The 17500-nt window shown below is 34.5% G+C and overlaps 1 protein-coding gene across 3 annotated transcripts in view; it reads left to right on the top strand.

The window, feature by feature from the left end:
* LOC106877016 (translin-associated factor X-interacting protein 1) overlaps nt 1-17500 on the top strand; it is a 34916-nt gene that overhangs the window by 474 nt on the left and 16942 nt on the right. For 2 of the 3 annotated variants that reach the window (XM_089337586.1, XM_052974680.2), the window contains exons 2-15: nt 753-806; nt 2328-2396; nt 3101-3325; nt 4305-4439; nt 5755-5824; nt 6627-6915; nt 8000-8111; nt 8488-8549; nt 9697-9786; nt 10440-10605; nt 12681-12803; nt 14221-14379; nt 15260-15487; nt 16910-17013. In XM_089337586.1, the coding sequence (XP_089193712.1) occupies nt 789-806; nt 2328-2396; nt 3101-3325; nt 4305-4439; nt 5755-5824; nt 6627-6915; nt 8000-8111; nt 8488-8549; nt 9697-9786; nt 10440-10605; nt 12681-12803; nt 14221-14379; nt 15260-15487; nt 16910-17013 (1850 nt within the window). In that variant the 5' untranslated portion in view covers nt 753-788. Of the gene's footprint in view, nt 1-415; nt 807-2327; nt 2397-3100; nt 3326-4304; nt 4440-5754; nt 5825-6626; nt 6916-7999; nt 8112-8487; nt 8550-9696; nt 9787-10439; nt 10606-12680; nt 12804-14220; nt 14380-15259; nt 15488-16909; nt 17014-17500 lie in introns of all 3 variants that reach the window. The other variant, XM_089337587.1, reaches the window with a different exon arrangement.

Here is a 17500-nt window from a genome sequence, read left to right as displayed (position 1 = left end):
TTTTTCCCTTATAGAATTCTTGTTACAACTCAAAACCAAAACAAGTCATTACGGCGAATGATGACGACGTTGAGACCCTGGAATAGCAAAGCACTTTCATTAGCAACACCCGACATTTCAGGCTAATACAATCCCAAAATTCCGTGTCAGAGGGGGCGTCCAGCTTCGTCTTAAAATACCAAACATTGAAAAGAGTAATTCACTAATTAATTTCACTGTCTCATTCTGTTCGGCTATGGATGCAGTACCCCCCCCCCCCACACACAGCATTAAGGGAATTAATGAGGTGTGACGACACGAAAGAGTCGCTAACAGCTATGTACCATCAAATGAAGGCCTCCACTCTGATTTTGTATCTTCATAACTTATAGAAAAATGAAAATTCTTAATGAAACTTTCCACAAATACTTTTCAGATGGTATTGTTGATTACAATTATGTTGGAATTAAATGCAGAAAAAAAGATGGACGCTTTTGGAGTTTGGATGTTATATGCCATGGAATTTTCCCCCCAAAACTATTGCCTTCTTGGCATGGCCAGAGTAATCAGGAAAATATTAGATAATTGAAAAGAACAGATAACGTAGGCTGCAGCCAGCAAGCCCACTGCACATACAAGACTCGAAGAGCTCCAGCAAAAGAAGAAGAACAACAACAGCAATTTTGGGGAGGGTGCTGGTGGTGGTGATTTTGATGATGATGATGATGATGAATTTCTAAGAAAATTGGCTTTTGTTTGTTTTCTTAAAACAGATTTGTTCAGAGAGAAAAAAAGAAACAAGTTTCAAAATGAATCTTTCTTTACAGGTAAGAATTTTCATTTGAAAATATTTTCAGTTTCCCAGAACATTGAAAACAAAAAACACATGCTAGGATTTTTATGCTATCAGCTTCACAAATTCACAATAACCAAACCAAAAAAAAAAATTTTCCTAATTTTCTTTAAATATGTTTTTTAGTTTCGTAAGTCCATTGGTGGACGCTTTATAGTAGTTTACTACACATATGAGACCTCTACCACCTTCAATCTTTGTCAGATTTTGAGTGGTGTATTCTAAATACTGTTATTACCTCCACCTTAGCGAAGACAGAAGTATTGTTTTCAGTTGTGTTTGTTTGTTTGTTTGTTTGTCCATGAGCAAGATATCTCAAGGACCATTGGATGGATTCAGATGAAACTTCCAGGGATGTTTTTGTTACATATTGTACACACAGCATTGTTCAACACCCAACTTGTCCCTTGCATTGTATCGTCCCTATTTGTCTTGTAGCCAATAAAAGAAAGTATTATTATTATCATTATTATTATTATTATTATCATTATTATTATTATTATTATTATCATTATTATTATTATCATTATTATTATCATTATTATTATTATCATTGTTGTTATTATTATTATTATTATCATCATCATCATCATCATCATAGATGTCACACAGTATACAATATTGTGAGGTTGTTGAATGAAGATATTGTGTCTACCGGGGGTTTGTACTGTTTGCCAAGTCACAACAAGGACCTCAGACAGACAGTACTTTACGCAATATGTATGCAGTTCCAAGTAATGCCAACTTATTGTTATTATTATTATTATTATTATTATCTTTATTGAGAGAGTAGTGCATGCCATCGTACTGACACTGGGGTACAAATTTACAAAGCTCAATATCCCTATTATAACTACCTGCCTGATGGAAAATACACCAGGTACATGCACCACAACCATATGTGCAATCTAAGGCGATTGCATATCAATATAAACAGAATTTTTCTTCAGGCTGAGTATAAACATTGCCTGCTCGGTAGTGAAGTGAAAGCACGTTATAAAAATAAAACTACTGAACAATAATAATAATAATAATAATAATAATAATCCTTTCTACTAAAGGCACAAAGTCTGAAATTTTGGGGCAGGAGGTAAGTCTATTACATCGACCCTACTACTTGACCGATACTTAATTTATCGACCCCGAAAGAATGAAAGGCAAAGTCAAACTCAGTGGAATTTGAACTCATAACGTAAAGACAGACACAAAGCATTTTGCTCAGTATGCTAACAGTTCTGCCAGCTTACTGTCTTTTTAATAATAATAATAATAATAATAATGATAATAATAATGATAGTAATAATAATAATAGTTATAGTAATAATAATAATGATAACAACAATGATGACAAATTAATAACAAGAAAATAATAATAATAAATATGCTATTGTTGTTAATTGAAAAAGATTGTTATATTTTATAAGAATGAAAATGACTTTTCTATAAAGAATTTGAAATAAAATGAATTTAAATCTTTCTACTGCTTATCTTTAAGACGATGCAATCGAAGGTACCTGACACATATTCCGTAGACAACAAACTGGAACTGCCATCTCCTAAACAAGTAATTTTTTTTTTCCTTTCTGCTACAATTGAATTAAAAAAAAAATTGGGGGCATAGCAAGGTATGGTTGTGTGGTCGAGAAACTTGCTTCAATTTCACTGAGTGGCACCTTAGCTAAGTGTCTTCTTCTGCAACTCCAGACTGACCAGAGCCTTGTAAATGAATTTCATAGATGAAATCTCAAAGAAGCCTGTCATATATATATGTATGTGTGTGTGTACATGTATGTACATGCGTGTATGTGTATATATATATATATATATATATCAGGTCATTAAGAATGAAATGTCTGATTTTCTGTCAATATCTTCTGCTGAACCACAAAGTCACGGGGACATAAACACACCAACATTGACTGTTGAGTGGTGGTGGCTGAACGAATACAGACACAAAGGCACACACACATAGATAATACATATAACTATGTGTGTGTGTATGTATATATATATCTACATGTATGTATGTATGTATGTATGTATGTATGTGTGTATATATATGTGTATATTTGTATATATATATATATATATATGACAGGCTTCTTGCAGTTTCCGTCTACCAAATCCACTCACAAGGCCTTGGTCAGCCTGAGGCTATAGTAGAAAGCACTCACCCAAAGTACCATGCAGTAGGACTGAACCAAGAACCATTTGGTTGGGAAGCAAACTTCTTACCACACAGCCACTAAGATTTATTTCTATTTACAGGTTAGCACAAAGAAGAAAACATGCTTTGATGAAAGGACTATCATTAGCAAATCTGAAAACTACACCAATGTCTCATCAGTGTGTAAGAGTGAATCTTGGGAGAATGAAGAAAGTGTAGAGAATAAAAATAAACCGAAATTACTTAGACAGTTAGAATTCTTTTTGGAGAAAGAATTATATTTGCTTGGAGTTAGCAGTCATGATGTTAATGACACTTCTCTGCAGGTAAAACTCTCAATGAATTTGTTTATTACAACTTTTATTTTATGCCCAGAAACTAAAAGAAACCTATTGTGTATGTATATGTGTATACATGATGGCTGTCTGCTTGTTAGCCAAGCATGGCTATCAGTAACTGGTTGACTTATAACTGATTGTTCCTGTGAACATGAGATCGATAGTGACTCATGAAGCCAGTGAGAGACTTAGAAAGTTTGCAAAGACTGCAAACTAAATCTCTGTTTCCAGCCTGACAATTAGGCCACTCAGGGATCCTTATCGGTTTTCAAATGTCTCGTGGGTCTGGAGCAGCTCATGCAAGTTTTGCCTTGTACTTCACATCTCCAGATGGACAAACAGACAGACAGAGAGACAACAGATGTATGAATGGCAGATCAAGCAAATTACTAAAATGATGTCATCCAAGGGTCTGTAAAGCGAGATTTGGTTCAGAACCAAACACTATGAATCTCTGAGTAGCTCAGTGGATTAAGAGGTTTTTATAACTGCATTACACACACACACATGCATACATACACATACACACACATGCATACATACATACATACATACATACATAGACACACACACACATACACATGCATACACACACACACACACACACACACACACACACACACACACATAAACTGGCACTCCACAGACACACGTACCCTTCATGTAGTTCTCAGGGAAATTCAGTGTGACAAGGCTGGCCCTTTGAAATACAGGTATCACTCATTTTTATCAGCTGAGTGAAATGAAGCAACATGGAATAAAGTACCTTGCTCAAGACTGGACACGCATATACACACTGTCACATACATCTACAATTATGATTTTATTGTCATTGTTTGTAAATATGTTTCCAAACCATTTTTCATATATTTTAAATGAATTACTTTGAATCGTTATTGATCTCCATGTAATATTTCTCTATGTTGTATGTTATTTATCACTGTAATATCCTTTTATTTTACGATAGGCTCACCAAGAAGCTTTTGAATATTTAATTGATAACTTTAGGACATACAAAAGTTTATTGTCTTCTATCAAAAATTCATATGACCTAACTCTGAGTAAACTGCGGTCGCAACTCCACGAATTAAATTTAATGAAGGTGAGTAAAGTATTGAAAGAAGGAGTTTGAGATATTGCAAAAATTTATAAAAATTTATAAAATTTGGCTGTTGTGGTAAGATGTTTGCTTCCAAACCACATATTTCAGTTCCATTATGTGGCACCTTAGACAAGTATCTTCTACTGTAGCACCAGGCAGACCAAAACCTTGTGAGTGGATTTAGTAGACAGAAACTGAAACCATCCCACTGTGTGTGTGTGTGTGTGTGTGTGTGTGTGTGTGTATCATCATCACCACCATCATCATCATCATAAATGGGACAAGAACGCAAAATATCCAGACAGTTAGGTTATACTCGAGATTGCTCCAATCTGGCCAGGCCCAAGGGAAAACTAAGCTAAGAGCACTAAATTCCTTGGAAGAAAGCAGCGAAGGTATATGAAAACAAGGACGGAGAATGTATGTATGTATGGATGGATGGATGGATGGATGGATGGATGGGTGTATGCATACATGCATGTATGTATGTATGCGTGTATGTATTATGCATGTATGTATGTTCTTTTATTCTTTTATTTGTTTCAGTCTGGCCATGCTGGAGCACCACCTTTAGTCAAACAAATCAATCCCAGGACTTGTTCTTTGTAAACCTAGTACTTATTCTATTGGTCTCTTTTGCTGAACTGCTAAGTTATGGAGATGTAAACACACCAACATCAGTTGTCAAGTGATGGTGGTGGCACAAACAAAGACACATACACAAATATATACATACATACATACATACATACATACACATACACACACACACACACACACACACACACACACACACACACACACACACACACACACACACACACACATATATATATATATATATATGTATGTATGTACGATAGGATTCTTTCAGTTTCCGTCTACCAAATCCACTCACAAGGCTTTGGTCGGCCTGAAGCTACAATAGAAGACATTTGCCCAAGGTGCCACACAGTGGGACTGAACCCAGAACCATGTGGTTGGGAAGCAAGCTTCTTACCACACAGCTACTCCTGCACATTTAATTTTAAAAAAAAAACAGAGAAGAAAGAAAAAGAAAAAATTAAAAAACAAAAAGAGGACATAGCACAAGCAATGTATTAATATGACACTCAGAGAAGGAAAAGAGTAGTTGTTTTTTATTTTGAGCATAGCTCTTCTTCCGAAACAGGAAAAATGGGAAAGTTCAAAGGGAAGAAGGACGAAGGAGGACAAAATCGCCGATAATCCATCTGCAGTTATATATCTCCTTTTATGTATATGTAGCTGTGAAAAATGCAATTAAGTTTTATTTCTATTTTATTTGGCTCTTCAGCAAATGGTTGTTACTACTGCTGAAAAATATGAGAAGAAGATCATGGACGTTTATGAGGACAAGAAGCAAGGTAAGGTAAATTTTTTGTAAGTAAAATATCACATAGGAAATATTATATTATAATTAATGATATTATATCAGTGAAGGCCATATCTAATAATTTGAATATTTAAAAAAAAGTATATTCAGATGTCTACCAAATCCATTCCCAGTGCTTTGATAGTCTGTTACATTAGAACTGAACATGAAACCACATGGATTGGAAGCAAACTTCTTAACCACAGCTATACAGGTGTGGCTGCATGGTAAGAAGCTTGCTTCCCAACCACATGGTTCCAGGTTCATTCTCCATTTCCCACTCAATATTTCACATTTTCTCTGCTTCCATTCTTTTCCTAGCTATTTGTCTGTCTACCTTATTATTCACTCCTAGATACATTTATCCATGATGGCACATGGCCTAATGGCTAGGTTGTTGTACTCCTGACCATAAGATTGTGGTTTCGATTCCCAGAACTTACAATGCATTTTGTCCTTGAGCAAAGCTCTTCATTTCACATTGGTCCAGTCCACTCAGCTGTAAATGAGTAACACTCAGTTAACTGGTGGCCCATTCAGGGGGAATGTTGTGATCTTGGTCACTTATATGCCATGCAAACCAGGTAACTGGCCCTATGAGTACTACAGCTTGAGGCAGCAATGTCCAGGGAACTTACTTTAGGCTCTTTTTTTAATTTTTTTCACATTTATCCATCCATCTCTCTCTCTGTGCCTGTTTGTCCACCTGTCTGATCTATTTCTGTCAATCTTTTCTTGTTTGATTAATATTAGATTTTTTTTTTCTTTTCTTTTTTATGTATTGCTTTTTGAAGAACTTGTTTTGGTTGAAGAACAGAACCTCAGGCTGCAGAAAAACGTGAACATTTTGTTAGAGAATAAAAGGGAGATTGAATATATATTGAGTAGATTGAAGGAGGAAGTAAACAATATTCACGAGAAATATGATAAGGAGCTTAGTCATCATAAGATGTTAGTCACCGAAATAAACCATCTTCATGCCCAGCAGCAATTCACAATGAAACAAATTCTGAAGCGCCGACCGTCAGACTGTCCACCATCAGAAGTCCAAGAAGATCCCGTTCTTCTTAAGAATGCAGTCATGTGCGTTTTTGCTTATCACTTCCATCACTGTCATTACCACTGCCCCCACTCCTACTACCACCACTGCATCATAGCTGTTACTGTTCATTAATCATCTATCGTTATCATTATCATACATATTAAAAAGGGTGGAGTGCTGGCAGAATTGTTAGCATGTTGGGCAAAATGCTTAGCGGCATTTCGTCTGCCGCTATGTTCTGAGTTCAAATTCTGCCGAGGTCGACTCTCCCATTCATCCTTTCGGGCTCGATTAAATAAGTACCAGCTATTCACTGGGGTCAATGTAATCAACTTAACCCCCATCATTAAGCTGCCTTTGTGACAAAGATTTGAAATCATTACCATACGTACATTATTTACATTTGACGGATAATTGTCCTCATCTTGTTTGTTGTTAACACAGCGTTTTGGCTGATACACCCTCCAGCCTTCTTCAGGTGTCTTGGGGAAATTTTGAACCTGGGTTCTCATTCCTTGGGTATTTTTTGATGTTATTATTATTACTGTTATTGTTCAGGTCACTGCTTGGAATCGAACTCGGAATCTTGGGGTTAGTTTCCAAGCAGTGACTGGAATCTTGAGGTCGATTTCATCCTTTCGGGGGTCAATAACTTGAGTACCAGTTGAGCACGGGGTCGATTTAATCGATTTACCCAACTTCCTCAAAACTGCTGGCCTTGTACCAAAATGTGAAACCAATGTTAATTAGCATTGTTAGGTAATGAGCTAGTGGAAATAACATGCCAGACAAAAAGCATTGTGGCATTTCTTCTGGCTTCAAGTGCTGAGTTCAAATTCCACCAAGGTTGACTTTGCCTTTCATCCTTTCAAGGTTCAATGAAATAAGTACCAGTTGAGCACCAGGTTCAATGTAATCAGGTAACCCCCACCCTACCCCACAGCCACACCCCTGCACGAAAAAATTTTAGGTCCTGTGCCTATAAGTACAAAGAATATTAATTAGCACTGTTTATTTTTAAAGTTTGTTAATAGAAATGTTATCTTTTGCTGAAATTAAACGCTTAATAACATTGAATAGAATTTGAAGAGAGAGAACTCTTTCCACTCTTACTTTCTATTGCAGAGAGGCAAAACTAAAAGAAAGAAATGCAAGCCAAATGTTTGCTACAATAACGGCAAATTATTGTGATGTTATACCAAAAAAAGATTATGATTCCGTCAAAAAGAAATATGATGTAAGCCATTTTCTTTGTCTCATATGTGGGTGTGTACTGAAAAGTCCCTGGCTTTGGATAAAAGAAAATACAGGAAGATCTGCTCTAGGTATACCATAATCCCGGCTAATCAAGGGTCCTATCATAAGCAACCATCATTATTCTTTCTGGCTGGATTCCCAAGCATGACCAACTAAGACTATAGATATAATCCAACCATCTTGTTCTTGGTCTGTAAATAAATGAAAGAAATTAAATTTGGTAATTATTGCAGATGAAGATTTCGAGTATTTCTCCAATAAATTTGTAGAAATTGTATAAAACTCATTGATAGGTTATAAATTTTTTGATCAAAGCATTAAAATATTTTTTTTATTTATTTATTTTTTTTTTCCAGGAAGAAAAGATGAACTATGAAGATTTACTGAACACTTACAAACTATTTGAATCTGAACATGGGTAAATCTGATCCTATTATCACAACCTTTTGCTATTTTTATTCAATATTTTATTCTAGTTTAAGGTGGTGGTGAGCTGGCAGAATCATCAGCAAACAGGACAGTATTTCCTCTGAATTTACGTTTTTGAGTTCAAATTTCGCTAAGGTTGACTTTCTCGTTCATTCTTTTGGAGTTGATAAAAGAACCAGTGAATAATAATAAGAATAACAACAGCAATAACAATTACGAAAAGATGAAGAGGAGGAGGAAGGGAAGGAGGAGGAAGGGAAGGAGGAGGAAGAAGATGAAGAAAAGGTGTATGTGTGTATGTATGTATATATATATTTATATATGTGTGTGTGTGAAGGCGCATGGCTCAGTGGTTAGAGCGTTGAGCTTAACGATCGTGAGGTTGTGAGATCGATTCCCGAACCGAGCTGCGTATTGTGTTCTTGAGCGAGGTATTTTATTTCACTGACTGGTGGCATCAAGTACTGTTGTACCGCAACATGGTGCATCTTTCTTTTGCAGTACTTTTCCCCTGTTCGTTGATCTTTGTGATGGCTGAAATGAATGAACAGCATGCTTCTATGAAATTCTGGTTTCTGCTGGGGAAAACAGCAGCCAAAGCAATTGTCATGCTTCAAACTGCTTACCAACACAGACACACACACACACACACACACAACTGGATATTTTTTATTTGAAGGTCATCACTGGTGACGAAAGCTGATGTTACGGAATTTGCAGATGTAGAAGAGGTGAAGATAAAAATGATGAAGGTATTAAATGGCATCACTTCTCAAGACTTCCAGCACTGCTTCGGATAGTGGAAAATGCCTCTGGACCGATGCATTGCTTCAAATGGAGAATACTTTGAAGGCGATAAAAGTGTAAACATGTAAAACTAAATGAATAAAATAATATTGCAAAATTCCGGTTTCTTTTGGGTCCCCCCCTCGTACATATATATATATATATATATATATATATGTGTATATGCAATTATAAAGCGAAATGAAGTCAGTTTGTGTTCAGTGATTTCTAGAATTGATTAAGATTCTAAAATCAAGATTAAATTGTTTTCTTTGACGTTTAAATAAAATACATTCTATTTCTATGCTGTGTCAAAAGTTTCTCAATGTTTTCTGTTTTCTTTAAAACAGAATTTTATTAAAGATGAACCAAAATCTAACAGAGGAAAGGAACCATTATTACCAACAGCAGCAGAAACTACAGTCAATAACAGGAGCAATGTATGTATTACATTTTCTCACAAAACGATACATTTACTTGGAATTACATATGTAGGACTTAAGTTTCTTATAAGAAAATTATATCATACATTCACATCACAGTATGGATTCTCATCCTGAACAACACTCAAATGGTCTCTTGCTATTGGAAAATTTGATAAAAAACAAACTTCTCTTTGGCATTGATAAGTCTGTTAACAATGTTTTGGTATGGCAAACTTGCATGGCAAATGTCTTCTACTCTAGCCTCTGGCTTTCTTTTGAGATTTGGCTGACTTATGAGATTTGGTTGACTTATGAGATTTGGTCTTGGTTGACAGAAAGTGAAAGAAACTTGTGTGTGTTGGTTGGTAGGTAGGTAGCTATGCATGCTCTTTTCTGTTTATAAATATTAAAATTTTTCTGAAGAAGGAGCTGGTTTCTAACAAACATACAAAGCTTCTTCGTTGGAATGAAGATAACAAAAACAATGCCACATTTTAAACCTGTGAAAAGTCTTGCATAGTTTCAACCAAAACCAAAAACTTTATATTTTATGATAAAATGAACAATGGGTAAACATATACACCACACTTGGTAGTCATAGTTGTTACATACCTAAAATAATTTTTCTTTTTAAGAAAACTAACACTTGTTTATATTTCATTGTTTAGACAACATTGGAAGAAATGTATTGGCTATATCACTGGCGAAGATGTCAGCTGGCAAGAAATATCTTCTGAGGCAGCCTCCCAGGAACTTTTACAAGTTTTAATACAAACTATCAGTGCTAAAGAAGCTGCTCATCTTGAAATGGATATAACTTCATTTACTGGAAAGGTTTCTATTAACTTCATTTATTACAGTCTTTTAATATCATTTGTTTTTACTCTTTTATTTGTTTCTGCAGCCATGCTGGGGCACTGCCTCAATGGGTCTGAGTTAAACAAATTGACCTCAGTTCTTATATTTGTTTTGTTTTGGGGTTTTTTTAAGCTTAGTGTTTATTCTGTCTTTCTCTTTTTGCGAACGACTAAATTACAGGGATCTAAACAAATCAAACACGAACACAAAGACACACATACACCATATGTATGGTACAAATGGCGTTAGTACAAGCCGGAGTCAGAGAACAAAGAGTACCATTTATTGTCGGGTAGTTGCAAGGTTGTCATTCTTGCTGTTTGGATATAGGTGCAGCCTTCGACCTTGACCCAGCAAACTTTTAAACAAGAATATTTTGACCAAACATAACTATTTACTTGTTAAAATCTTTGTCTATATGACATAGTTAACGTATGTATATCGGTGAAAAGTCAGAGGCTACAACGGGCCCCTTTGGTAAAGATTCCTTTATCAGTGGTTAATCGCACAGGCAAGTGATTGTATAACTATCCAGACTATGTCCAACTTACACGATATAATCTACAAGATCTGTTTTTAGTCAAAAAGTACCTCTTTTATTATATTACTAGCAGAAATACCCGGTGTTGCCCGGGTTAAAGAGAATAATGAAATCTAAAAACGCCGTCTAGACTACGCATCATCTTTATATATAGAGATGTATATACACACACGCACCCAAACACACGTATATATATGTATATCAATATAAATATATGAACGTCAATGAAGTTTCGTAAAAGAAGGTGATCATGTACATACTTTCTTGCTGTTGTGATTATAACACCTCGTTGTAAACAATGTTCCTTGTTTTCCCTTGTGGAGCATATACAAATAGGTTTTTTTTGCTGCCCACTCTTGAGCAGCCAACATACAGTTGTCCATGTGAGAAGCAGGGCTTTTCCAAGAGAAGACCAGCTACAGACAGTGTTTTTCTGATGTTTATTATTATTTTTTTGTTTAGCACAATATGTCCACAAAGGAATCTGTCTTTTCTACGATGAAAAACTGCAGCTTCTAGCTTTTTAATGATACACACATTCCCACTCTTGATAGGTAATTTAGGCGAAGGTGTGACTGTGTGATAAGAAGCTTGCTTCCCAACCACATACTTCTGGGGTCAGTCCCAGTGCACGGCACCTTGGGTAGGCATCTTCTACTATAGCCCTAGGCTGACCAAAATCTTGTGAGTGGATCTGGTAAAATGAAACCTGTCATATATATTTATAACAATTTAGCTAGGTGTTAAATAACCATCTAAGGGATATTAAATATCTGAAGAATTTACTGGGTTTTTGGTTTTTTTTTACCTATATCAATAATAATGTTATGAATTATCGCTCTTAACAAATAGGTAAATAAATAAAATAAACACAGTTTATCAATATATAAATATTAATTAGAAATGGAAACCAAAACAAAAAAAAAAAATTATTGTTTTGATCTCCATTTCAAATTTATATATATATATGTGTACTGAACGTCAGACTAATATATTCCATGTGCACATCTTGTTTCTTATTGTTATTTTTAAGGTTCATTTGATTTGACTGTGTGTGTGTGTACGTATGTGTGTCTTTGTGTCTGTGTTTGTCTCCCACTACCGCTTGACAACCGGTGTTGGTTTGTTTACTTCCTTAAAAGCTAGCGGTTCAGCATGGGGTTGATTCATTCGACTGAAGTTCTTCAAGGCAGTGCCCCAGAATGGCCACATTCTAATGTGCCTAGAGTAGAAAAAGAAAGTTACGAGGACCTAAACACACCAACATTGGCTATGAAGCAATGGTTGGGATAAAAACACAGACACAAAGACACACACATAAATATATATATGACGGGCTTCTTTCTGAGTTCAGTGGGACTGAACTCAGAACCATGTGGTTGGAAAGCAAGCTTCTTACCACACAGTCACACCTGTGCCATTATTGTAAAAAAAATTTTTAAGTTTACTGAAATTTAGACAATAATAAAGTTTCTTTGAAGTAGTTTTAAGTTTCCACATTCTCTTATAGGGTCTTTCTCCAGATGTTCCGAAACTCTTAAGATATGAAGGGAAAATTAGTAACCGACGGATGACTCAGCGAGATTGTGTTTACTTCATTAAAGATATTTGGTCTCACCGTGTATATGAAGAAGTGAGTATGTTGACCACTGAAACAAAACTGTGAACATAGCATTACTTTGAAGATGACAATCAATAAGATTTAAACCATTAATACTATTAGGTTGTCCCAAAAATAATGGCTATTCTAAGTGTTGTGTTTTGAAATGCAACTTTATCATCGTATCTTAATTATATTTTAGGAGAATTTCGACATACTTAATAATTGATGCATGATCTTTAATAATTTTCTACTTATTTAAGACAGAAAACACTCTTGAAGCACAGGCGCCCTTAATTATGAACATGACAAAAAAAAGGACCTTTGCTTACTTTTCTTGCATGAGTTCAAGCTGGGGAACAATACCTCCCAAACTGCTGCCAATATCAACAGAGCATGGGGAGAGGGGTCCACAAGTGATCACACAGTACAAAGGTAGTTTCAGAAATTCTGTAGTGGTGATGAGAGCCTTGAAGATGAAGAAGGTAGAGGATGGCCATGCAGTCTTGACAGTGAACAACTGAAAGCAGTTGTTGAACAAAATCCACGTCAAAGTGTCAGAGAAATGTCTCAGGCATTTAGTGTCGGTATTGCAACGGTCTCACGCAATCTGCAGAAGATTGGTAAGGTGAAAAAGCTCGATAAATGGGTACCGCATGAGCTCAACGAAAATTGAAAAGTTCAGCGTTTGGAAGTGTGCTCGATGCTCTTTCTGCGAAACACCAATGATCCTTTTCATGACCAAATAGTCACTTGTGATGAAAAGTGGATCCCTTATGATAACCCTTAAACGATCAGGTCAATGGCTTGATCGTGATGAGTCCCCTAAACATTTCCCGAAGCCAAAGTTGCATCAGCAAAAGATTATGGTGACTGTCTGGTGGTCTGCAATTGCTGTTGTCCATTATGGCTTTCTGGAAGCCAATCAGAGCATTACAGCAGAGGTTTACTGCAATCAACTCACTGAAATGCATGCTCACTTGCAAAAAATGAGACCTGCATTGGTGAATTGGCATGGCCCAATCAATCTAGGAGAAAGAAAACTCCAAAATTAATATCCCCTTTCAGTATGCCGTAAGCCAGCATGGAAGAGTATGGCAGATGAAACTAACATAAAGTATATCCAGTAACATAGATTCATATCTTGGAGGTAACCATCTCATGGTAGTATACTTCCTGCTGCAAGTGGAAATAGTGGGAAATGGTGGTGTTTGTGTGCTCTCAAACATGGAAAGACTTTCACTGCAGCTATCATCTCAGAAGTTTTTTCACACTTTGTCTATAAGAAACACATCGTTACTTTGTATGCTTCTAATTAATTGATTACTTTAGTAAGCATTTGCATTGAACAATGAAATTTTCTCAGTTTTGACATTAAAGTTAACCTAGGAAACGGTAGAAATATTATGGATTCAAATCCAAGTAAATCCTTTTTTGTGAGTTTTTATAGGAGAGCAGCCTCACGGAATTTCTTGAGGCTTACATGACGAAGCAATACCCAGATGAAACTTTGAGGATCGAATGGTCTTATACATTCTACTTCACACTAAAACAACTCTCACCAATTAACAATTACATCAAGCTTTTCTGGAAAATACTTAACGAAGAGGTATAGTAGTGGTTATTTACAAACCATCTTTTATCTTTTACTTGCTTCAGTCACTGGACTGTGGTCATGCTGGGGCACCACTTTGAAGGGTTTAGTTGAACAAGTTGACCCTGGTACTTCCCCTTTTTTTTTTTTTTTTTTAGAGCCTGGTACCCATTATATTGGTTTCTGTTGCTAAACTGCTAAGTTACAGGGATGTAAACAAACCAACACTGGTTGTCAAGTGATGGTGGAGAACAAACATATTGGTAGACACAAAGACATACGCATAGATATATATACATACATAAATATATGTGTGTGCATTTATATAGAACAGACTTCTTTTAGTGGAAGTCTAATGGACTTAATTATCAGATATTGGAAATATTTTCTAAAATTATAAAGAAAATTTATTACGTCCTATAAAAAATAGCTTCCAAATTTCTAAGCCAGAATTTGAACCCAAATCTACATTTTTCTATTGTTCTCACTTGTTGCACTAAGAAATTTATGAGCGTAAACTGACCTCTTAGCCTTATTTGAGTCAAACATGGGTCAAGGCTTTACATTTTCTATTTGACTAAACTCTGTTACCTTTTCTCTCTCTAATAGTTACCCATGGATGAACCTAACTATCTACAACTCACTAACTCAAAGTAATTGTAACTTACTTTGTAATGATGACAACAATATATTAAGGATCATTTCAACTAACAATTTATATCTTCTCTCATTTATTCGCTGCATATTATTGTTATATGATTGTTATGATTGGTGATCTTCAATATTTATAAACTGTTAAATTAGATCTTACACTTAACCATTACAAATTGGTGACTTCTGATGTTCTTTAACTGTTACATTCCTAATCAAGTTTAATGTAAATCTATTTCAACAGCTGGAAGAAAGTGTCTACCATTGTCAAGAAATATTCACAAAAAATTTGGAGAACCATTGTCGTATAAATCATAAGACTGAAACGAAATATATCACCAAAACAGAATTCCACACACTTTTAGAAGATTTTTTGAAAGGAACAAAATCAGATTTTATTGCATCATTAGTTGAAAAAGCTACTACACAATTAGAAAGTGAAAAAATTCATGTAGAAAAATTGCTACATGAGGTAAATAATTGCCATTACCAATAATAATATTGTTATAAAACTTTTATTACACTAATTGTGCTGTTCAATCATCTCAAAATAACCATCTTTAATCATTTCAAAATAACCATCATCAGTCATCTCAAAATAACCATCTTTAATCATTTCAAAATAACCATCATCAGTCATCTCAAATAACCTTGAATCATCATCTCAAATAACCTTCTTCAATCATCTCAAAATAACCATCTTATTTATTATCATGACTTGGGATTTATAAAAACGTCTTGTAGGCAATCAAAACAGGTTGTTAATCATCATTTTTGTACCCACTTTTCCAAGCTTCTGTGCATCGGTTGTAGTTTATTTAGGCAGATTTTTCTGTGCCCTTGTTGACTACCCCTACCTGTTCCTTCTAAGCAAGGTAATATTTCTCCATGACCAGATATTTCCTCGCACTGTATTAGAAATGAATGGTACTGCCTATATAACAGTGACACTCATTTACATGCACACACACACGCACACACCAGGTTTGTTTCAGCTTCTGTCTATGAAATCCACTCACTAGGCTTTGGCAGGCCTGGGGCTATAATAGACACTTGCCCAAGGTGTCACACAGTTGTTAATAATAATAATGATGATAATCCTTTCTACTAAAGGCACAAGGCCTGAAATCTTGGGGGAAGAAATAGTTGATTACATCAACCCAAGTGCTTGATTGGTACATTTTTCATCGCCCCCCAAAAAGATAAAAGGCAAAGTCAAGCTCGGTGATTTGAACTCAAACATAAACTATCATATCTACCTACTGACAGCTAAAACTATCATATGTATCTAATGATACCTAAGACTATCATATCTAGAATATGTATGTTAATGCAGAAAACCTTTCTTCCTGAGGATCTGTAAAGACAATTGGTTAAATTGGACTATGAGATACCAAATCCATTGTTTTGCTTCTTTTTTTTCATGAAATCAATTTATCATTTATAAATTACAGTTTAAAGTAAATTAGTTATTTTTTCCTGGCTAATAACTCACACGAACTTAACACTTTATATCACCAATATATCAATTAATGATACTGGTTAGTTAACAGAAGTGGATGTATCAGTTTACAACACGGACTAGTTAACATATCTGACTGTATCAGTTAACATCATTGGTCACTTAACATAATTGGTTGTAACAGAGCTGCTGTTAAGTTTTCTCAGATGTGTTCAGGGTGTCATCAGGCAGAGTATTCTGATCTTTATTGTCCAAGTGGCTATTTTTAATATTCTGTACCTTAATATTTATCATATTACCTTCATACTTTCAGATATGAACCATAATCAAATTGAAGCTATTTCTAAATAATAACAATGTTATTAAACTATGTTAGAAATATCAAGTCATACAATGATATTTCATGGTAATATCTCTTTGTTGTCTAAATAGTCTGCAGAAGGAGAAATTGGTCCATTCTTGAGTTCCATTAGAGAGTGGCTGAGAAGAGCTTGGAAGAATTACATTGAAAATATTTCCAAGATAATTGACATCAAGTAAGTCAACAACTGTTAAAGATAATATTTCTATTGTTGAAATTTTGATAATTTTTCTAAATCTTAATGGTTTCCATGTTCATTATTTACACACACACACACACACACACACACACACACACACACACACACACACACACACACACACATATATATATATATATATATATATATATTTTATATATATATATATATATATATATATATATATATATATATATATATATTTATATATATATATATATATATATATATATATATATATATATTATATATATATTTATATATATATATATTTATATATATATATATTTATATATATATATATTTATATATATATATATTTATATATATATATATTTATATATATATATATATTTATATATATATATATATATTTATATATATATATATATATATATATATTATATATATATATATATATATATATATATATATATATATATATTATATATATATATTATAT

This window comes from Octopus bimaculoides, chromosome 19 (genome assembly GCF_046866305.1).
Source record: "Octopus bimaculoides isolate indiv1 chromosome 19, ASM4686630v1, whole genome shotgun sequence".
NCBI lineage: Eukaryota > Metazoa > Mollusca > Cephalopoda > Octopoda > Octopodidae > Octopus > Octopus bimaculoides.
Note: the sequence above shows the minus strand (reverse complement) of the source record. Positions and strands in the feature narration are given on the sequence as shown.